Raw genomic sequence first — 25327 nt, 5'->3', positions numbered from 1 at the left:
CGAGTGTTATCAGATCCTTGTAAAAATGCTTAAACAAAGGATCTGTTTTTTAATCGGAGTTCGTTATCGTTATCTTGCTAAATTAATTGCATCAACTCTGTCGGTGGTAATTTCGGTTCAAATGTATCCGTTACTAATAAGAAAAGAACAAACAGTTTAACGAGTTGATGCCTATGGAAACGTTTAGCTAAAAGAACGATGCTTCTTGTGCTTTCGATAACACAGCGTTCAAACAGTGTCAGGATCGATCTATATGACTGCGTTGGAGAATATAATTTAATTTGCCAAAATTAAAAATAACCAAATTTGCAACTGAAGTGTTGGGTCCGATTTTTCTGTTGAAATATACCATTTACTTAATAAGATTATAACTAAGCTGCATTCATGTGCATCCTATTTGATTCGTATTTAAAATACTTATTTGCAAATACAACTAGATGCTTGGTATGAAACTTCTGATTTTTATTTTGGATGCAAAATAAAACAACGACAAAAACACCTTAACGGATTCTATAAACATGTGGTTACGTGGTCTTTTCCTATCCGGAAGTAAGAACTTATCTAAATTGGGAAGTCTTATTGGCTGTTTGTGGAAAATACGAAACAATGTCCGATCGTAATAAGGGGATGTTTTAGAGTGCAAGTGACTATTACAAGCACACATTTTGCAATACAAAATATACGCCTGAAGCGTATACAGAACCTTCAAAAATGAATGTCTAATTTTACATAACGTCGTGTAAAGCGTATAGTGTTATATATAAATAAGACGATGTGGTATGAGTGCCAATGAGACAACTCTCCATCCAAGTCACAATGTATAAAAAGTTAACAATTATAGGTTAAAGTACGGTCTTCAACACGGAGCCTTGGCTCACACTTAACAGCAAGCTATAAAGGGTCATTTTTAATAAAAAAAAAATGGAGATATCTATATATTTGAGATCCAAGTGTAATCGTCTATCTTCCTATACAACTATAATACGAGATTTCTACAATTTTTTTGTCAGAACTACACTGTTCTAAATCTACACTCCAATTATATAAAAATGGCTTATTCATCTAGTTAGGTCAGAGAAAAATATTTTTATAGTGTTGTATCTCCACTATTTCTCATGTATGTTTGCTGTTAAATATTTTTGATCAAAACTATCTTAGTAGTACTATGTTTAAATGGTTTGTATGGTTTGATCTCAATATATGAGTAATTCTTAGCAAATCCAGCAGTACAGAATTGGAGATATGATATTACAAAGTTAAAAAATCTATGGTCTATCCCGAATGAAAATATTGGGTTAAATTTCTAAAACTATATAAAAATAAGGAGATGTGGTATGATTGCCAATGAGACAAGTATCCACCAAAGTTTAAATGAAGTGGATGTAAGCAATTATAGGCAACGTACGGCTTTCAACAATGAGAAACCCCCATACCGTTTAGTCGGCTATAAAAGGCCCCGACATGAAAAATATGAAACAATTCAATTGAGAAAACTAATGGCCTAATTTATAACAAAACAATTTACGAAAAAACAAATATGACAGACATCTCTTCATGCACGTAAATTCGATACCTACATAACTTTGTATGGGTCATTTTAAATAACATTCGTTTAACAATCAATTTTTAAGAAAAACAATATGATGGATAATAGAAATTTATCAATTTGGTTATATTTACACAGGTTTGCTGTTTCGTGCACCTTACAAACAAACATAAAATAATCATATACTAGTTATCTATAATATATATAAATAAGAAGATGTGGTATAAGTGCATATATATGTTTTCCGATGCATCACTATCTATAACGATTTTTTTAAGACGGAAAAAACGTATAACTGTTTATCACATGTTATAAATTCATGCAAGTAATTCTAATCGTTTTAAACACTACAAATACTTAACATTTTCCCTGGGGTTTCACTGCAGGGACAATATCTGTTTAGGCAATTACGGTAGGATTTGCTTTCTTATTTCATTTGATCATTTATTGATCAATGTCTTTTACAGTTTATACATTTATTTTCCGTGTCAGATATTTTTTATGACATATAGGTAAATGTTATATCTAGATAGCTTGCACGAATAATGCTTAAGAATGAAATAGTTATTGTTGCTGTTGACTTTTTGTCTTTACTTCTCTTTTTTGTGACCTATTAAGGATCATTAATAAATGTAATATATTGAGATTAAATAGGAAATCATGTATGGATTTATTAAAACAAAAACATTAATCAAACTAAAAAGACGTTCTATAATTAATTCCTCAGGATCAGAAGAATAAAATATTAATTCATAAAGTATACTTTTAGCATTTTTTATTCATAAGAAAAATTTCCAATTTAGATTAAAATGTCTTTTTTTTTTATCTGTGATTAGATTTTTTGGAGGTACACATTACAGTATAAAAAAAACTACTCTAAAACTTAGAAAAGGAATGTTGGAATATAAATAAATCTAGAAATTTCAATTGTTAGATATTTAGCTCATTATGTGGTAACAAACTAAGCTCCCAATATTTTAGATTTGGTCCATAATTCTTTTAAGGTACTTCAAACAGGGCTTCTCTGCAAACTATGGGATATAGATGATGATCATTTATTGAATACTTAAACAATTTAAAGTTAAGTATAGTTTATGATCCTATCTATCCCGCTTGACATAAGAATTAATGAAAAATGCAGATTTAGTTGAGACATCACATCCATTTCTACTAACAGTCAAAAAAGGATAGGTTCTGGAGTCCAACTGGAGAAGTGAAAACAGCTGGGTTATGCCATTCAACGAATCAAAGCATGTGTTTCATGCATATTTCCGACTTGACACGATATTCAAGGATTTGTGAGTGCCATCAAGATCTATGTGTGGTAGCGCTAACTTACACGTTAGATATTGATACATATGTTTTTGAGTGGTAATGCTTACATAATCTCCTCAGACCTAGTTTGGACGAAATCATAATTTGGTTGATTAACACGAGAGATATATCGCTGACATATCGTACGGCGGATTGTCAAGCTGAATGATAACTATTCAAAAACAAAACTGGAAATTTTAAATTCATTATTTGAATCAAACGATACGTACTATTACAATCTCGTCAAAGTGTAAAAACTAATTTAATCAATATCCATTTAGTTTTTCCTTTATTGTAATTTGTTTCCTTCATCATATTTTGTTATATTGTGACGACATGATGTAAAGGATTATACATCGGGAATGTTCATTTTTGGAATAAAAAATGTATATAGATTTAAATGGTCTTAAGTTTACAGAAAATTAATTATAATCAAATCACCAACAGCAAATGAAGTTTAGTTTGAAACCAATTCTCTACTCTTAATTTCCAACAAAATATTAATTTTTGTTCAGAGGTTTTGTTATATTAAGATATTTCTCCGTCGTTAAATCCAATTTACAATCTAGGTATAATCAGGCATTTTTGTAGAATATGAAGTCATTGAAAATTCAGTCGATTTACAGATCATATCTTATTTGAACGCTCGCGAAGTAAACGTAAAAGATAAAAATGGAATCACCATAAAACCATATTATCTGAGTTACAAATGTAGCTCCACTGATATAGAAAAGTTAAAAATTTTTAATTGATTAAAACATTTTATCTTATTATTTAAAATTGTTTTGGTAAAGATAAATCATAAACATTTTATCATTAAAAATTAGGTCAACCTTGCTTACAAATTTGATTGTGACGTCATTAAAGTGAGGTCATAGGAGAAATGGTCAGGTTTTTATTATTTTATTAAACATTTAAGCTTAATCTACATAGAGCATAGGCGTCACCTTAAACAATGCTTGGCCATCGAATAGATAAACATAAAACACACAAACTTTGGATATATATGTTTTGTTCTATTATTTCTTAGCGTACACAGGTCAAAAGGGCAGACTTTGCTCAATGTTATTGAATAAACTGTCCTTTACAGAAAAGAGAATGTTTTAAACCAAAACTATAATGTATAATGTGTTATACAAGTAAAAAGATAAATCAATTAATTCTAAAATTCTGAAATTTTATAACATACTTCTTTGGTCTCAAATCGTACCTTCCTCTTTGCTTTGCTAATTTCAATCAAGACCCATCATTTGCAATAATTTACAATCAAGATCAATTTAGGCACCCGATCTAACTTACATCACTGTATTTGAAACATCTGCGTGAAATACTTTGCATGATTTACTTATGTGTATGTTCCAGTATATTAAAGTATGAATGGATAAAAATTACAGTTTAAATCAACATCTCTCTACTAACGAACTGTAGCTAGTGCTTAACTGCCCTGAAAAGCAAGCAACTTCATTATAAAAGATAGCATTATAATGGACTATTAATTAATGACTGAATGTTAGTTCAGAACTTAGGTGATTAACAGCGGATAATTAATAAGATGTAATGGTAATTCCATTTTTCGAACTCTTTTTCTGTTGGTCTTCTTCAATGCACGACGGAATGGCCAATGTTCAAAGTGGTACACACAAATAGATAAAAGTAAACAATTTTCATATAACTGCCTGTAATGTAATGTAATGTAAGTACTGGTTAGTCACAGTCAAAGAGGACTAAATATTTGATTCAGAATATAGCCTTCATTAAAGGACGAAAAAGAATGAATGAAATGATGCACAAATGAATCATTATTTCGTAAAATGCAAAAGCTGATTTTTTTAAATGTGTGAAAACATGAAGAATTCGTGTTTATTTTCAGGGTGAAATTTTATCATGTTCCTTGGGCATTCGCTTCTGAACAGTGTTACAATAATAAATGTCCTGCAAAATGTGTTGCCGCCCGGACCGAAAGACCCACCTGGCGTGTTTAACAGATCATTACGACGGTACTACGATTATATTATAGGTATGCGAACATAAATATATTGAGATGTGTGGTAAAAAAAACCTCATCAAAGATACGAAGCTATAACTTCTGTCCGCCAGACGAGCGTTCGTCAACAAAAGACTCATCAGTGACTCGAATCATAAAAGGTAAAACGGCAAATAAAGTTGAAGATCATTGAGAATACGAAATATCGAAAGGCTTTGTCAAATACAACTATGGTAATCTATTCCGGAGGTCGAAAAAAGAGTAACGTATGATTGCGAAGTGCCAATTTCAAAGGAATTTTTTTTTATAAAAGTTGTAGGTTTGAGTGACATTTGAAGCCATTTGTCTACACAATTTTATAAAACATTACAATCAACATCTTTTAATGATAAGTTTATTGTTGATAGCTTGTACCTTTTTCCAATCAGTTGATTATTGAATTTCTGTTAATTCGACACGTGTGACGTGATAAAGACAAAGTCAGAGAGGCCCGAAAAAACAAACAAAAGAAAGATGGATGATATTGGACAACTATAATACTTTTGCATAAAACTTTATCCAATAATAATTTGTTTCGGCACAATTAGATTTTTTTCGTAAAATGCGAAAATGGCCAGCAAGAAACCTGTTACTGGATAAGAAGTCTATCATATCTTTGATTATGTATAAAGAAAATAACAATGGAGATATATATTCTCCTTGGGTAACTCCGATGGTGCATGGAAAGAATTCCGATTTTTCGTTATTATAGATAACTCTTGATTTGATGTTACCATACATATTTCTTATTACTTTATACATTTTGCCATTTATGTGGTTGAGATTTTTGTTTATATCGCAGTCAATTTATCCAGATGGTATCAAAGGCCGTTGCAAATCAATGAATGCACTGTAAAGCCTTTTCTTTCGATTTGACATTATGTTTAAAATTAAGTAAAGGATGAATACATAACCAAAAGTCGAGTGGTCAATCTGAAATCAACTCTGATGATGATAAATAAAAAGCTCATCGGTGAATTTAGTTAATCTTTCATATATTACAGAAGTGAACAATTTGTCAAAAAACAGCTCAATAAAGTAATGTCTATAATTTTTGGATCTTGTTGATTCCCTTATTTTTAAAAATCGGATGTATGTTTCCTGTTAGCGACGAATTTGGTATGTGCCCGGACTCAAATATAAAATTTGATAGAAGTACGATAATGTGAATAAATGGGTCTGATATAAATTTGAGGTATTCGTTGAAGATTTTGTCATCACCGCTTGATTTATTATTCTATAACTTCAAGATGAATTTCTTTTATTTCGTCTGCTGTTATAACTGAATTCACTATCTCGTTTCAGCAGTAGTATCGTTTGCTAGATTCCTAGGGTCGTGTATGTCTTCGCTGTCATTAAATTTGAGGTTTTTAAGGAAATCACACACTATTTCGATTGGAATTTGGGGCGATTTCTTTTTTTAGTCTCGACTGAAAATATTCATGATATTTTGATATTCTTCAGAACTTTTAGTTTTCATATCTTTGATGCTTTTTCTCATATAAATTCTAAAGTTATTCAAACTTTTTAAGTTTTCTTCGAAAGTTTGTTGTTGTTGTTGAAAACTCATTTTCTTTTTTTGCTATTCAAGTCATACCTAGGTTTATAATTTTTCGTTGAAGGATTTATCATCTTTCGTGTGTGAGTGTGTGTGGGGGGGTTGTTATACCAAATGTGAAAGTAGCAGCTTCCTTACGCAAATCGCCTATTTCGTTAACAATATTAATGTTAATGTTAATAATATTTTGTCTTTTATTGTTTAGAAGGACAAGTTAATGATTCTTCTAATGCAGATAGTTTTACAGCATCTACTTTAGCTTCAAATGCATCCTTTCTTTCACCGATCCATTTGATTAACTTTTCTTCACTTCCAGATCTGTTGTCAAATGCTACATGTATTTCAAATCATTGATATTTCTAATGGACAGTGTCGAGGACATCGGAAATAGTAATCTTTTTTTGAAATACGGGTGTTCCTTTGAAATAATCCACCACACATTCATTTTTACTTGTTAATTTGCCGTGATATAATTTTTACCCATTCGACCATTCATAATAAACAGATAATTGAATATGTTTATATCAAGTTGCAAGTTGCCAAAAAAGTATAACACAAATACTGAACTAAAAGGCAAATTAAAAAAGAGGAAGTCCATAAAAACTGACAAAATCAAACGCTACCAATCAGCGAAACAAGTTACAAACAACTACCATATTCCTGACTTGGTACAGGCAATTTCCGAAGAAAATAGTGGGTTTAACCTTATTTTATAGCTAGCTTAAACTTCCACGTGTATGACAGTTGTGTATAGTATTATAAACTTTACGGGAACACATCAAATTTTTCTAAAGTAATATAGCAAATAGGTTAAAACCAAAGTTGTTTTTATTTCTATCCTTATTACCTCAAATTTAGGAATATTATGACTTACTAGTTTGCCTTCATCATCTTGCTGTTAATCATTGATCTCATCGATAATATAATTCAGATCTATTTGTATAAAACCCGGACTGGTTGCCATTCGGCTAATAAACATGTTAATGTCCCCTGCGAAGCATATATATTATCAATCGCTCGAACAAATTAATAGTTTGTTTTCAATTCCACGGAACGCATCGGCTGATCTTTAATGAGTATTTTCTGGCGAAATGTATACATTGCCAACAAAGTCATCAACATCTAGATAATTGAAAGCAGAAGAGAATTTAAACCTATTTGTTATTACTTTTCATAGTTTTGATGTGTTCCCGTTAAGTTTTTTAAAAGCCTTTGATTAAACCTCCGTATCTTCTGTTATTTAATATCCGTATAATTTTTATCTCTTGAATATAAGCTAGAATGAAAATTTCATCGCAATCAACGGTTTTTATGTCTCTTGTACGCAAATACCATCATATGAATTTATAAGTTCAATAAATTCAGGATATAGTATTCGTCTTTTTATACTGCAAACGTTTAAGGAAAGTATTTTCAAACAAGTTATGTCAATATCGGAGTTCGATCTAAGATTCCCCAAATCGCAACAATATTCAGAATGAGTTAGTTTGTGCTCTTTTATTGGCCTGTTTGTGTTCAAACAACATCATAATGTGGATTCAAATATTCTGCAAAAGACTATTTTCCAAAAAAAATCGGAAATTGTAAAATTAACAAGATGTTGCGTAGTTGAAATTATTTTCTGTTCAGTGACAACTATATACGCATTAGTAATATGGGTATTTCTGTAGTATAAAGGATAAAAAGCAATAATTTAAATCGACGAATTTAACAGTCCCAACTACTTGCAAGTTACCTTTGCAGTTGTCAATCGAAACGCTATAGCCATGGTTCCCGGTAGTATGCACATGACGCATGACAATGAATTTCTTTTTGATTGAAGTTGGCGGTGGTTCTGCAGGGTCTGTGCATGCTGCACGTCTGACAGAGGACAAAACATCTGTCTTGCTTTTAGAAGCTGGTGGATCTGATTTGGAAAACGAAGCCACTGTTATACCAGGGGCATCGGGAAATCTATTAAGGACTAAGCAAGACTGGAATTATCATAGCGTTCCACAGAAATATTCATCTTTTGCTATGGAGAACAAGGTAATTACGATATGTTTATATTTAATTTAAACTTTTAACTATTGATTACTTTACCTTTGCCGGGTCCTTTGCATTGTAACAATAAACAGCTTAGAGAGTTGGTAGCAAAATGTCAAAAATTTTAAATTCCCCAGCCTATAAACTAGAAGAATAATTTCAGATAACAGATGGATCTAGTCGAAGTTTTAAGCTCGAGCTATTTGATCCTTAACTGAACATTTTATCTTAAGGATCTGGTTTGTTTGATTATGCATTCAGAATCGAATTCAAAAAGTAATATCAATCATGAGCACACGGGTTTTTTATGCTTTTATGATGCACGAGGTTGTATGTTATTGTTCATACAGACAAAGCCTCCAGGCATAGTATTGTATATGCAAGAATCATTAGTAGGATTTCGTAAAATGAACGTGCAATTTACAGCCATTCAATTAATCCCACCTTTACGCCAACATCATTTATGAAAAACGAGATTTAAGTAAATCACTAATTCGTCCTTTTGTCATTGACTAAGTAAATCACTAATTCGTCCTTTTGTCATTGACTAAGCTGTATTAGGCAAAACCTTCGGCATTTTGACCCTTAATGCTCTTTCGCTTCGTATTTTATTTGATTTTTTAATTTTTTTGATATGAGCGTCACTGATGAGTCTTTTGTAGACGAAACGCACATGTAACGTCTTTGATGAGTTTTTTTTTTTTTTGGTATTTAAATCCAAAGGACAATGAAAACATTCCTTCTTCCCACTGAATTACTAAACGCTACATGGATCCTTGCAGTGAACGATACATAGCTTGTTCGTCAGAATGTTCGACTTAACATCGTTTGAAAGCTCTAACTTGCATTATTTTAACATTAAAATATTGCCGCAAAAATATGGTGAGGATTGGTATAATTGTCATTGTGTCAATCAGGTGTGGATGTTTTATATATCTAAAGATCTACTATATAATGGTAAATGATAATCGATCAAGTCTGACTTGCAATATATTACTTATATTGAAACTATTGATTTTTCTACGCTCTACATCACAATTCCCGATTCAAAATAGAATGATCTTTAAACAGTCTGGTTATTCAGAAAAAAAATGGGACTCGTAGAAACCAATGCTTGGTAATTAAGGGAGTGCAAAATCTTCCTTTGTTAAGATCCAAGCCGCATTCAACAACAAATTCACAGAAGATGATATCATCAAAATGCTGGCCTTTCTAATATACAACATATCTGTTGTATTTCGTGAATATATATTTAAGTTTGTATTGTACAGGTTGTAATGGATACTAATTGTGCAATCCTTCAGACTTATTTTTATACTCATATGACGCACGTCTGACAGAGGACAAAAGAAAAAAGTAGAGGTATCTTGTTAAGTTCTTTTCATCAACCTTTATGTATATCATGTATATTGATGATGTTCTGCTTTTTAACATCCATCATTTCAGCGAGTGCTTGCATCTATAATATCACAGTGCCCTCGAAATAAAGTATACTTTCGGCACTAGTAACGATTTTTAATGTTTTCTTGTTTTGTCACAGACGGACGACTCCACATCAGGATCTATGACAAACGTGACGATTTCAGCTTTCTGACTGTCAACTCAATTCCCCTTTTCCTAGTAGTAAAATACCCTCCGTGCCATCGTATAGGGTTAATAATATGTCAATTGAACTCGTGAATGTGCACATTATACATACTTCATAAACACAGATGTGATCCTAACATAAAAAATCTCTTTTAGTAGGATAAGCATCCGGTCTAGCTCGGTTGGTAGTGCATGCAATTCCCTCAGGTTAAGCTTTAAACTTTGATTTGTATTTGCTCAAATGATTTTCGAACATCGGCAGACTTGTTTTTCCTCTAACTTATAAAGAAGAACAACTGAAATAGACGCTTGATAAGTTTTACGGCCAAAAAAACAAATTGGTTGACCCATACATTTTTTTGTTTTATTACATATCTTAACTCATTAAACTAACTTCAATGGTACACTCTTTATATATATATCAAATTTGACAGCAAATATATTTGGCTAGTGGTAAGATGTTAGGAGGATGCGGGAGTATGAATAGTATGGTTGTGATCAGAGGTAGTCGCCATGATTATGATGAGTGGGCAAAACAAGGATGTAAGGGTTGGAGCTACAAGGAAGTTTTACCCTACTTCAAAAAGATGGAAACAATGAAAATACCGGCACTATCGGGTTCACGTAAGTACGATAACTGGGTGTATATACACTTTTGAAAGAGCACCGTCTGAATTATACAGCATTTCAAGTCACAAGGACAAAAATCAAACTTCGGATGAACCACGGTAATATGTAACACGTACATAGACACATAAGGAATGCAGACAATAAATCGCGTGCACGTATCATAAGCAGTCATGTGCTTGCTAACGGGCAAACATGAATAAAAACTTCACCCTACAATTCAACTGCAGAGGTGGACATACGCATTGTTTTATGTTTTTTTTCAATATTCACGTAAATTGTATACTGTTTGTATAAATTCCAAAACAAAATAGTGAAATTTTTAATTAACTAGAAGAGTAAAAGAGGGACGAAAGATACCAGAGGGACAGTCAAACTCATAGATCGAAAACAAACTGACAACGTCATGGCCAAAAATAAAAAGACAAACAGACAAATAATAGTACAGATGACACAACATAGAAAACTAAAGACTAAGCAACACGAACCCCACTAAAAACTGGGGGTGATCTCAGGTGCTCCGGAAGGGTAAGCAGATCCTGCTCTACATGTGGCACCCTTATTTGATGGTGCCGTTTACGGTCTCTTATTTCATTTCGACTCGGGAAACATTTAGGCAAATTATTTTAAAATGTTAACGGTAATTAAAAGACCTATTTTGTCAGTTACCGGGCTAAAATAGCAGGACCAAACATTACTCTATAGGCATGAATCATTTAAGGTAAAGTATGTATTGCCTACTTCATATTATAAACGATTTTCTATAAAAGTAATGTTTAATGGCTAAGCCAATTGAACTTTGGAATGTGTTTTTGAGAGGTAATATACTTCCTTTGTGGGCATATGTTTTTATGAACGATGTTATAAAATATTTTTAGTCATAAAGCATGTAATTATACTTTCAGCTTATAGAGGCACAAAAGGAAAAATAGTTGTGACACCTAAGTCTAGCACAACTTTAGAATTTTTCAATCGGAAAGCTGCTTCGGAAATTGGTTACCGTTCTGTTGATTGCAATGGATACAGCCAAATAGGTACAATTAACACTAGTGTCAATGGCAAGGTGTTTACTGTCAATATATTGTTCTTATTAAAACAACATCTATCTTGAAAAGAACTTCAAAAATTTCCTTTTTTTTCATCAAAATGTTTAAGATATCAATAAAACAGTACTATTCCTTAGTAGAATGTGCAAAATTACAAGCCTTAATGCCATTATTAAAGAGAAAGTTGTCTTATCTTCTTGTTAACTACTTCAAAGAATATGTTTTACATACACCTATTTCCGAATTCATGCATTCTTGAATACTACATATCGTCTGCTAATTTCATACAAATGTATATTATGATTTATAGAAGGCATGGTCAAATTATAATATTGCCTTATAAGTCATTCAAAAACTATTTAGTACCATTTCATTGAGGCTATTCATTAATTCCAAGTAAATATTAATATGGCATGCTACAAATTTAAAAAAAGTTAACTATGATGTCAAATTTATAAGAAGAATAACTTGGATTACAGAAAGCAACTGCAGATTTTATAAACTACGATTTGTCGTACCAGAGATATATAAGTATATCTTCATAAATATGTTTAGAATTTCCACATGACATAGAACAACAACAACAAAAACAGCACTACGGGGCTATTTCGTGGCGGTAAATTTTTATCGGTGGAGGAAGCAGGAGTACCATGAGAGAACCTCAGACCTTCGGTAGGAAAAATGACAATCCAAGTCAAATAAGATATGAGTCGAGCGCACCTACCATTTGCGGAATCCAAATTCGTTCGTAACCTCAGTGTTGACAGGCTATTGACACACTACTTAGACCAATCGGCCACCGAAGCCTAAAACAAAACGATATACACATAATACAAAGTATGGTGGAGGTGAGTTAACAATATATCATATTCACCTCTGTCAATCGAATGTCCTCTATTATTCGCGTTGTTATCAAGTTCCAAAACTATTTACTTAGCAAAACATTGTAACCATTGTGTTAAGCTTATTTCAGGCGTATAACAAAAACAGAAAAACAAGACTTTTCTTAAATAATAAGCAAGTAATCATTAGTATTATATCAAGATCATGTAGTAATAGATTACGATGACGATAGTATATCGAGGTTAAAATCCCGAAAATCGATTTATAGGAGACCCCGCACGTGGCAGGTGCGTCCGTATCCAATCTTAAATCTTAATTGACTAGAATTGCAAGTTTTCCTGCCGAAGGTCAGTTGTTCTGTGGCCTATAAAAACTGGCCTCTACAAAAACCAATAGTGCTTAAAATAGAATATCAATGTAACTAACACATACTGAGGGAATTGCATGGACACTAAAAGAGCCATAACTGGTGCGTCGACAAAGTAAGCGTCTCCCGATATGCGTGCATCACCGGCTACGAAAATCCACATTCCGTCAACATGTTATAATCGGAAATAGGACACACACGGTAACATTACAGATCAAACGACAATAATATCTACAGATCTAAGATAACAAAACATGTCACTAGTGAGTTGAGACACCAAAACTGTCATATCGTTTAGATCAACACATTTGTAACAGTAACCGTAAAATGTATGTTCCTTTTAACCTATATTTCCTTTCTAAAATCAGGAGAATATTTGAATTTTCATATATTAAAAGTAGTAGAGTAAAACATTAATTTCCATTGCTTACGGAACATGAGGAAATATGAATAGTTGTTCACCCGAGAAATTTCACATTTCCCGAGGGCATATCCAATCATATCTCGCGTTGACAAGGGAAATAAATGTATAGTCTACCTCTGTTCTTGTTTTACAAAAAAAAATGTATACATACTCATCTGTCATATATAAATGTTTACCCTTAAACTGCGTTAATTAAGCCTATCAATATATATCATTTAATATATAAAAGTTAATACACATTGTATTCACCTTTTGCTGCATATAAAGGTGTGCAATACACGTATGTTCACCATTTTTAGGATACTGTCCAAATCAGGCAAATATAAAAAACGGTGAACGTTGTAGTTCAACTACATGCTACCTTAGACCTGTTATGTACCGACGTAATTTACAAATCAGTTTAAACAGCTATGTTACAAAGGTAGGTAAAACTAGTAATAGATATTTGTGTAAGAAATCAGGCGAAAAATACCAAAGGGATATTTGAACACATAAGTCGAAAATAAACTGACAACGCCATGGCAGAAAAAAAGGAAAAGACAAAAAGACAAACAACACTATACAAATCACAACACAGAAAACTAAAAACTGAGCAACACAAACCCTACCAAAACCGGGGGTGATCTCAGGTGCTCCGAAAGGGTAAGCAGATCCTGCTCCCTATGTGGCGCCCGTTGTGTAGGAAATGAATGTATCGTAATTAGGCTTATTTTTACATTATAATATGCTTAGACATAAGTGCTTACAGGTATTTTTCAATGATCATTTGCACATTAGAATGATCTACTGTTTTTTTATGACATTTAAAATTGGTCAATTAACAGTGTACATTTAACTAAGAAAGACAAATTTAGAAACGAAATTATAGAAATAACTTTCTAAGTTTATTATTTTAGCATAAATGTATATTATTTAGACATGAACAAACTATGTTTTACTCCTCCACAAATTTGAGCATTTTACTTTTATTAATGTTCTTTTGGATTGTAGGTACTTATTCGTGGAAAACGCGCTATTGGGGTACAATTTGTGAAAGGAGGGCGAACATATAACGTTTATGCTCGTAAAGAAGTCATCATGTCTGCAGGAGCATTCGGTTCACCACATATATTACTTCTGTCTGGTGTTGGGCCAAAAATGCATCTTCGAAAGTTTAAGGTAAGTATTTTCTATTTTAATTCATCTTTTTCAATGTATAAGATTTTTTTTTTCAAAATTTGCTATCGATCTATCTAAATAAAAACGGTACTATGTAGTGACATATTTTTAATAATAATCATTGAAATACTTACGGTTTATTCGACATGTTTTCGCGGTCTTAGATACTTAGATACCAGGGAAGTCGTCTGATCTGTTATTTAGCGATTTTGTCTTATTCTAGATTGTGAAATTGTGACCGAGTGTTGAATCGCAGCATGGTTAAATAATTGATACCAGGAGACGCCGCGTATCCTGTCGACACACCGGTTTCTCTGTTTTTGAAGTTCATGCGATTTTGTTACCTACGTTTTTATCCTTTCAATCGATTAATGAGATATGAACATCAGTAAACTATTCTTGCCTTAATTTAGTCTGTATATCAATACAGTCATGTAAATATCACATGGGTCAATCTCGCACTAACAGTAATGGAAAATAGTTATAAAGAAAAGGATCCGTCTGAATGAATCTCATCTTCAGGAAACAAAAAAAATATCTGTTGGTGAGATGATGAAAAATTGCAAACGAAGCTCTCCAGTCAGGATTTTTTGTGTAAATCACAAATAATTAACAAGAGAGGCGAAAGATACCAAAGGGACATTCAAACTCATAAGTCGAAAATAAACTGACAACGCCATTGCTAAAAATGAAAAAGACAAATAAACAAACAGACAAACAGCAGTACACAAAACACAACATAGAAAACTAAAGACTCATCAACACGAACCCCAACAAAAACTAGTAATATTTAAAATGATAACGTATTCATCGTATTGGTTTCATTGAATCATAATCCTCAATTAAAGATGACAATGTCTAGCCGAATCTTTTTCGACGCTACGAAACACAATATGGAATATTCAAAAGAGATAAGTGATACTTTCGTACGGAATTGCTATGGAAGTCTTTTTGGAAGAGTTTATTAATATTGATCTAACCCTTAAAATCAATCAAAGGACTAATACACTAGATTGTAATTTGAATGCGAACGTAACTGAGTAAATTAAAGACACAATTGTATGGCTTTCAAATGCAATATGAACATGATGAAAGGACTGTATTTTTCACAAGCAATAGAGAGGTGAATAATCAATCAGGGTAATCCTTATAAGTCAATTTATAAAACTAGATTTGATTTTATTAACATTCTATTTGTTTATAAATAGATTCCAGTGCATGCTGATCTGCCCGTTGGAAACAACTTACAAAATCACCCTATCCTTGCAATGCCTTATTCAATCAATACGACGCTGAATATCAACGTGAAAAAATTGACGGATCCTGAGACTGTTTTAGACTATATACTTCACAGGAAAGGTATATATTAAGTAATATGAGAACAAACATCGAGGAAATTAAAACATTTTATGAATATTTTGAGATATGGTATGAATCCAAAAGATAAAAAAAAATCATAATGAGGCTGCAATCCACCAGTGACCAAAAGGACAAGGTGGTTAACAACTCTTAAGTATGGTGCAGCCTTCTTGAATGAGCAATGGTTTTTATGATGCCTTAACAAAATGTTAAGCACTGGCCTGGTGTATGCTAAAATAAAAATATACAAAAACAAATATGGCAGACGGAAACCAACGCAATTCAGTTATTACAGGTCCCGGACTTGGGACAATCACATAAAACATGTGGCAGTGTTAAATATGGTTGTCAGTGGTCAGCTCTCCGTCTAACACGGGACAGTGGTTCAACAGCACAATATAAAAACAAAATGTATAAATTAGTTGGAAAAGGCTACACTCAACGGCACGAAGCACAATAAAAAATAATACGAGGACAAAATACAAAACGAACCGATCTGAAAATACACGACCCTTTAAGAAACTCATTTGATGCTTATTGTTCCCGTCCCCCTTTCCCCGAATGTGACCTACCGAATTAAACTTATTATCGGGTTTGTACTAACATGAGCAACACGAAGGGTGTCACATGTGGAGCAGGATCTGTTTACCCGTCCGGAGCATCTAAGATAACCCCCCAGTTTTTAGTGGAGTTCGTGTTGCTCAGTCTTTAGTTTTCTATGTTGTGTTTTGTGTACTGTTGTTTGATCTTTGTCTTTTTCTTTTTTAGCCATTGCGTTGCCGGTCTATTTTTGACTTATGTGTTTGAAATTCCCTTTGGTATCTTACGCCTCTCTTTTATTGCATGCATGCCCTAGTGAAAAGGTCAACGAACAATTGTAATCTATATATAACTAAATTATATTTCAATTTAAAGATATATCTACCCAAATTATTTCATAACTGCTATTTAATCACATTTCTGTGATGACAGTTTCAGCTATTTAAGAATAAGAATACTTTTTTAATCAAAGTTCAAAATGATAGGTAAGTGAAAGTTATCTGGGAACCTAAAGAACCATACAAATGTATTGTTTATTACCTTATAACTTAAATGAAATCAAAAAACAAATTTCAAAACAGTTGCTAGGAAATCGTCGAAATGAAAGGTACATGAGTGAATCTTGCATACTTACGACCACTTTGTCTTTTCTGTTAATGATTTTCAGGTTATTATACAACACCATTACTGGATGGACACATGTTTGATAAATTGGACAAAACTTCGCCTTCAAAGTATGCAGACTCTCAGGATATCTTTTTTCCCACTGCATATGAAAGACCAAGTATTGTTAGTTCATACAGCAACTATATCGACAAGGTATTGACAATTTGCAGTTTGCGGCAAATTTTATTCGAATGTAAATGATAGGGATGTACGTTTTGATCTGTTTAATTTAGCCAACAGTAGGTTTCAGATAGGATCATTGGTACCCAATTGGTCTGACTAGTCAATCTACAGTATAAATAGCTGGTTAACGCCAAGGTTGTGAGTTGATTCATGTACGTAGCAGGTGCGTTTGACTCCAATCTTAATTGACTAGAACCGCTAGTTTTCCTGCCAAAGTTAGGTAATTCTCCGGGACCTTCGGCTTTCTCAAACAATAAAAACTTGCCTCCACGATATAGCATACACTCTTTTTCCATTACAAATTTAATAGAAATATTTCTATCAACTCTTAAAAAACTACTTAATAATTAATTAAAATTATATCTGCCAGCAAATTTATAATTCTATTTGCAAATGGTCGATGCATCATTAATAAACAAACAAGGTTTCCTCAGCAAACATTTCTTCCACCATACTGTTCACAATATTACAACAGAAGAAACACAATATAGAAAACTTATTTGTGTACAAACCTCCTCTCTGTGTGTGTAACGTATGGGTACCATCAAAGTGATCAATAGCCTAGAGCAAAAACGAAAGTGTGATTAGGCCATTTTTTGCTTGCCCTTTGAATTCGAAAAATAAAAAAGTGTTATAAATCTACCAAATAGAAATCTTACTATGTTGATACGACATAAGTATTTATATTTTTAAATTTTGTCTTATATATTTGCACCATTGCTTTAAACGTTTTACATTTAGCGAATGACCGCGAAGACTGTCAAAATAGCCTCATCTTGTCAATAATATATAGATATGAGCAACAGCTTTACCCCGAAACAAATTTGCTTCAAAATAGAGTTTACAAAGATTTTAATGCGTGTACAATATATTTTTGGGTAAAGCTGTTGCTCATACATATTTTCGATGTCTTTATGACATCATAGTAACATCACAAGAGACCCTTTCTGCACTTACGTGTCCATATTAAATCATTCTGTTATTTATCAATACAATTACTAATAGCATAATGTTGAAAGGCTTAAATAAGTTTACAATTTTGCAAACTAATGCCTCTAATTATACCGCCTACGTACTTTGTCGCTAATTCAAAAGGAACACTATGCTTCAAAATAGTTTTTTTTAAATTCGGAGAGAAGCAAAAGAACGGCAAAAAAAAAAAACGAAAAACGATGCAAAAAAACAAACAACAATTTACAACATACTACATATAAAACTAACAATAAGCAACATGAACCCCATCGAAAACCCGGAGTTTTAATAGGTGCTCGGCAATAATAAGCATTTCGGCTCAAAATGGGGCACCCGTCGTGTTGCTAATGGTAGGTGAAAAATACGTTGGGAAGTCTCATTCGGTAATGTCATAATTTCGGCAGAATGCCTACGACAAGTGATACATATCTGTGACACAGATATTTCACAGCGATAAACCAACTCATAATGGCGCCCATAAAACTGAGAAGGGAATATTTCAACTTGACCACTTAAAATCTTTGGTTTAGTATACGGGGTATAATATAGGGGTTGTGTTATCATGGAAAACCTCATAAAAGATATCAGGCTTATAAATTGGTACGAGAGAGATCATTTTGTCTACAATTGACTCATCTTGGCGCTTTGATGAAAATAGTATGAGTGTTCCTAATCTATGGTAGACATGAATGTATGCTCTACCCCAGTTGTTGATTAAATATTATTAATTCTATGTCCAGAAAAATATTAATTCAAAATTACAAAAAACGAATTTCTGTTAAATGGCCTCAGAGCAGTTGTGTACACAAGGCGTTGTTCCAATACTCCAACTAATGGTCAAAGTCCCTTAAAACCCTTAAAATTGTTAAATCAAATTGACGGTCCTATATGACCAACTAATCATGATGCCAAACAATAGTACTACGTATGAGAGCTTTCAGTGAAATTGTCTAAGAGGAGTTTCGTTCACAAGGTGCTCTGTCACAATACTCCAAACCATTTCACCCGTAAATTTAGTCAATATAACATGATCAACTTCACATTATAGCAAACAATCTCACCAGATATGAGAGCTCTTTTTAACATGGACTGGTATTTCATTCACAAGGTGGCATTGTTTCAATACTTGAACAAATGATCAAAACCAAATTAATCCCGTAAAAATAATCAAATCAAATTGAGGATATAGCACAGTCAACAGAATATATCGACAAATAACCCTAATAAAAATGAAAGCTTATGTCAAACAGTCTTTGAGTATCGATGTGTTTTGGACGAGGAGACGAACGGACGGAGATCATTACCATATATCCCGCTGCGCGACGGGCGAGTACACAAATCAAACATTGATTAATATTGGTGATACCCTATAGGTCCCCGGGAAGATATACTCATTTGAGGATTATATTTTCGTTGCTTTGCATTAAAAACGGGGAAGATATAGCAACCTTTATTCGGCCGCTACCATAGCATTTACTACTTTGACGATAACGGCTGGTGTCTTTCATTTTTCACATTTTATATGTATATACACGTAATCACATTTATTACTCAGAAGTATTTGTTCTGAAGCTTATAAAACTCGATAAAAACTAACTGAAAAATTTTCAATTTCACTGTATGACGGACTCATCTGTTTGTGAAGATATCGGAACCCCCATTAAAGTTGGAGACAAATTTTGTTTTTTTTTTTGAAAAAAATAAATGGTTCTTTTAAATTAAAGGATTTAATAATTATCTGCATGAGAAACTAATTTGGTTAATTGGAATGCATATGTGTATTAGTTATATATTTATGTCATATACGGATTGGTGTGGACCACATTTGTGAGATTATTTCGAATAAACAGGAAAAAATATTACAGTCATTCCTTATAATTTAATTCTAAATTCCATTTTAAAGTAGTAAACATGAAAGAACGTTGATGACGTCACGGTCACATGACTAAATTATGTCTATTAGCCGATCAGAAGACGTGTTACATTCAAAATTAATTTTTTTGCAGGTACAACAAGAACTTTTAAAACGAACTACTGACAGTTCATTTAATGTTTTTCTATGTTTGTTGCATCCAAAAAGCAAAGGATATGTACGACTGGCAACCGCTAACCCTTTAAGACAGCCTCTCCTGGACCCCAGATTTTTAGCAAATCCTCATGACATAGAAATGTTTTTAAAAAGTAAGTAAGAAAATAAGTAAGGTATGGTGTAAAACATTGGAGAAGAAAGGAAATTATACAAGACTTAGGGAAAAAAAAGAAAAAAATACCTTAATGGTGGATAAAATGAATGCCAAATTCATTTCCTTCAGACAACTATATATTTTACTGTTTATTTCAAAATACTAAGAATGCTACACAAAGGGGTATATTATTCACAAGGCAAATGACTTCAACGATATAAAAGTATAACAAAGAAGATTGATAAAAATTATTTACAATTAGTGTAAAATCAAACAGATGAAAAAGGACATTCTTTCTAGCAACGGAATTCTGTTCAATGGTCCTTCCTGACTGCAATGTTATATAAAATACAGAATTGTTATTTGACTAAACTTGTTGATATATTTAGTTAGTGGGACTCCCGAATAAAAGTTTCATTGTATTCATATTAACGTAGTGATGTAAGTAAACCAACTTAAACTCCTATTTCAAAGATTACTGTAGTATTTGCTTAATCACTTTTAGCTAGATTGATTGGCAAAGGTCAATTTGCATAAAACTGAGACATTATAATACTAATAAGTACAAATGTATAAGTTTCTATAAAATATGCAATTCTTTGAAACTGCGTTCGATAACTCCAGTACTACATGTATTATAGTGATTCGTTGGACACAGCAATTGGAGAAGACTTCGTCATGGCGGAGCCTTGATGTTAGACTTATTAGATATGACATGGAAGGACATTGTGGAGTATTAGAATTCAATACGGACAACTACTGGAGATGCATTATTCGACATTTTATAATATCGGGATGTCATCCATCAAGTTCGTGTAGGATGGGTTCAAAACGAGATCCAACTGCAGTTGTAGATCCTACATTAAGGTATTATCAAAATATTGTTTAAACTTCTAATTTGTTTTTTTACATCCCATTTGATCCTATAGCTTTTTTCGAGTTTAAGCCTTATACATCAATGGCTATAAACAAATGCTTAGGTTTGAGCGTTCCTGATAAAGGTAAATCCAGAGAGGCGCTTCTGACGCACAAAGTTAATGGAATGTTTTTTAAATATGAAATGTATAGATTGTTATTTTCATTAATATAACACAACAAAGATGACGAAATAACTATTGGAACAAAAACTAGGCAGGATATAAATATCTAACGCATAATGATTTACAAATGACGTCCAACCACAGTAAAAGTAAACTGTCAATGTGCCATCTACATTTGTATTTGACTAAACGTTGTTTGACATATTAGTTAAAATCCAGAACTGCATGTGAATACTTTTGTGCAATTCAAACATTATCGTTGCAACATGTCCATCGTTTCAATACTGTTTTTCTTTTCATAAACGTACACGGAATACATCTACTTTAACTGGTATACTTATTTCATTGATTCTAACTTGTTGCGTTTAATGTAATGAATCATAGAATGGTTCATATAATAAACATCATGTTCTTTTAATTCAAATCACTAAATGTCGTTGGTGCATGTATTGAATATTAGTATACATTAATCGAATTAGCGTTTTTTACTCCTAGTTGATTAATAACAAATAATATGTTTCAGGGTAAAAGGTATAAAAAATCTGAGAGTAGTCGATGCATCTGTCATGCGCAATGTTATATCTGGTAATACTAATTCACCAACGATGATGATTGCGGAAAAGGCAGCTGATATGATAAAATGTGGAACCAAATATTGAAATCTAACAATTACTGAAGGATGTGTACCAAACATAACGTTTACAGTCGAGTTAATTTAAAGATGTGTTTGTAACTGACAACTGAAATTAGAATACACTATTTTCTTTACTTTTATTTCTTTTTTATTTCATGATTGACAATCGTGAAAATGGTACTTGTTTTCCATATTTTTCAGTTACATGTGTAAGTAGTATGATTGTTAGTTAAAAGAAAAAACCAGTTTATCATATAAAGGGAAGAAAAACCCCAACATGACAGCTTCTTAGCGTTTTCATAACTTAAAATGATAAATAGTATACACATATATATGGTGTATACATGCATTACACTAACATCCTTTATGTACTCGACAAACCCCAAAATCAAACATCAGTATTATATTGCTGTTCTTCATCTGAAAGTCACAGGTCACAGTCAGATCATCAACGGAGCAAACCCCAGGCTTCAGTTAAAGTTGTAGACGACCCAAAATCCGATTTGATCGGAAATTGTTGCTAGATATCAATATTGCTATATTTGAGCACTGATGATGAATGATGGAAAACAGGGAAAACTAGAGTCAAAAACGACGAAATGACAAAGTCTACATGCAGTACACCCAAAACTCATGATAGAGTACAAAAAACCCGAGTTGAACTCAGATACTCTAGCAGGGTAAGCAGTTCCTGCTAATCTTATGCAACCCGTCATTTTAACGATGACACAGAAATACTCGGTGAGAAGTTTTGCTAGTTGATGTGCTAATCAAGGTAAATGATAAATTATAAGTTGATCATATCCATGGTAATCTATTTCATAAAAGGTAACGAAATCATGATTTCGTCTGTTAAAAAAGTCTTCAACTACTCGATTTGGACACCTTGTATGACACTGACATATAGCTAGCTGTATCAAAATAATTATCGAAAACATATGCCATGGAATGTTGGATCAATCAGAAAATACATACTCAATTTATAGCCAAGCATTGCTGAAAGTTGCTGCAGAGATATTGGAATTTATTTTCTTGAATTCGAAAGTAGAAATAGTATGATATATCTATCATATTCATTTGTGCTTTAGATTTTACAGGAAAGTAGGTGTATATATTTTTGTTTAGCTAATGCAGGTTATAAACTTGCTGCTTTAATTGCCAAACTGCACACACTACCAAAAAACGCTTCTGTGTAGAGTTTCTCATTAATATATTTTAATATGCGCCAATGCCTTAATCTCAAAGATATTTTTGGTAAACATTTTGGTTCTTATTTATCGTGTGTATCAAAACACTATGTACGAAACGGCCATTTACATTCAAATATGGTGATGACGTCACACTGAAATCGCCAAGGATATTTCTATCCTCAAAGATGGAGATGATATCAACCTATTTATTTATCACTAAACTTACATACTTTTTGAATAGATCAAAGAATTTTACTCATTTAGTTATTTCAGGGGCTAATTAATTGTTTTAATTAAACCACCACAGCCTGAATATTTAAACATAGTATCAACAAATATTTCGCTTACTACATTACAGTGGCTGAACCGATGAACGATAGAATATTCACTATTTTTATGATAAAGTCGAAACAATCAACAGTAAAACAATGCCGGTGACGATACTGATCAAAAGTTATTTCTAAACAACAATTGTACATTTAATATAAATTATTTGTAAAACTGTGTTATTAGAAATATACATGCAAGGACACGATGTTTTATGTTAATTATTTACAAGATAATTGCATTAGAAGCTAGTGAAACTGAAATTTAAAAAAATGTTCATCTTTGCTGGATATTGATAAAATAAAATTGGAAAAAATCATATAAATACAAAATCTAAAGATCTTTCAGTTCAAAATTTTTCGGAGTGTTCCATAAAGTCCTGGGCATGTTACAATTTCTTAAAAAATATTCCTATTTTTCACATCTTAAGACTTCGAGTACACCGGTCTGCTCTTGTCACGTGAACTTTCAATATAGAAATATTGTCATTTTGTGAATATAACAATTTAAAAGTCATGTCTGTGCAGGTTAAGACATTAAAGATAAATATTTTTATAAAGTAGCTTATTTGTTAAAAGATTTTTACTATTTTTTTTATAAAATTTTAAGAAAAGGTCGTCTCGATTTCTGTAAGAGTATTTGCGGTCTTCTCGATCTATCCACATTCACTGTTTACATTGGGATAAGGTCCGTTTGGATTGCTTAATAACTTAATTTCAAAAGTGTTAATCTTTGCTGCATATCATTCGATTCCGTTGGATATTAATTTTTCTAAACTACTCTTATCTAGCTGCATACATTTACGGATAATTGGAGTGTTCCAGGGAGGTATATAGCCAGAAGAAAAATAAATTGAAGTTGGTACTCCAAGAATTTTTCGCATAGCAACATTTTAACCCATTTTACACAAAGCTCCTTAAGCCTGCTATACTCGTCGTTTGCTAATTTAGGAGGAAAATGATAACATTATATGAATATTTTTTATTTACTACAATTGTATTTTATTGTTACTATTTACCAGAACGTTTTCTTGTGAATTTCTAATTAATAGCGTCCTTTCTAAAAAGAGACAAACTTTGTAAGATCAAGATTTTTGTGTTTACAGGGGAGGTAATACTTTGTCACTAGAATTCCCACTGATTATAACTATTATGATAACGATACATATATATCCATATATCGGTATCAACACGTGAGGTACCTACTGAAACTGCATCTATTGTTTCGCCTTGTGGTTTACATGGTTTAGTCGTTACATATGGTCTTCGATGTGTTAACGTTACAGTACAGACTTAAAGTCATATTTTTTATACTTGGCAATAAAATATAAGCATTGCAAACCCAACATCTTTAGAAATCGAAAACAAATATCAAACGTTTCGAAGCTAAAGAATTAAAATAACTTCAAGCCGCTCTTGAATTATATGCCACACATAATTTCGAAACTTTTTCTCAACTCATAAACATAACAGGAGATGTTCGGCTGTTGCTGTTTCTAAGCCTTTTGGCATGTTACATTTATCATTTAGACAAAGTTAAGTTATCTTATATCTGTTTGATTATATATCAAAATATCACTGTTCACGAAAGGTTTATTTATATTTACGCTCAAAGTAATACATTTCGTAAACCTAAAATGAGTAAAGTTGAGAATGGAAATGGTGAATGTGTCAAAGAGACAACAACCCGACCAAAGAGCAAAAAACAGCCGAAGG

The 25327-nt window shown here is 32.3% G+C and overlaps 2 protein-coding genes across 12 annotated transcripts in view; both read left to right on the top strand.

The window, feature by feature from the left end:
- LOC127723409 (glucose dehydrogenase [FAD, quinone]-like) overlaps positions 1-22229 on the top strand; it is a 483936-nt gene extending 461707 nt beyond the window's left edge. For all 11 annotated transcript variants that reach the window (XM_052230031.1, XM_052230036.1, XM_052230034.1 and 8 more), the window contains exons 8-12: positions 15727-15877; positions 17085-17236; positions 20245-20419; positions 21063-21288; positions 21985-22229. In XM_052230031.1, coding sequence (XP_052085991.1) covers positions 15727-15877; positions 17085-17236; positions 20245-20419; positions 21063-21288; positions 21985-22120 — 840 coding nt within the window. In that variant the 3' untranslated portion in view covers positions 22121-22229. The remainder of the gene's footprint in view (positions 1-15726; positions 15878-17084; positions 17237-20244; positions 20420-21062; positions 21289-21984) is intronic.
- Positions 1-25327, top strand: part of LOC127723901 (glucose dehydrogenase [FAD, quinone]-like) — a 132054-nt gene that overhangs the window by 2220 nt on the left and 104507 nt on the right. The window lies entirely within an intron of this gene.

Source organism: Mytilus californianus, unplaced genomic scaffold (assembly GCF_021869535.1).
Source record: "Mytilus californianus isolate M0D057914Y unplaced genomic scaffold, xbMytCali1.0.p SCAF_13, whole genome shotgun sequence".
NCBI classification, from domain to species: Eukaryota; Metazoa; Mollusca; class Bivalvia; order Mytilida; family Mytilidae; genus Mytilus; species Mytilus californianus.
The sequence above is the reverse complement of the archived record's forward strand: the minus strand, read 5'-3'. Positions and strand labels throughout refer to the sequence as shown.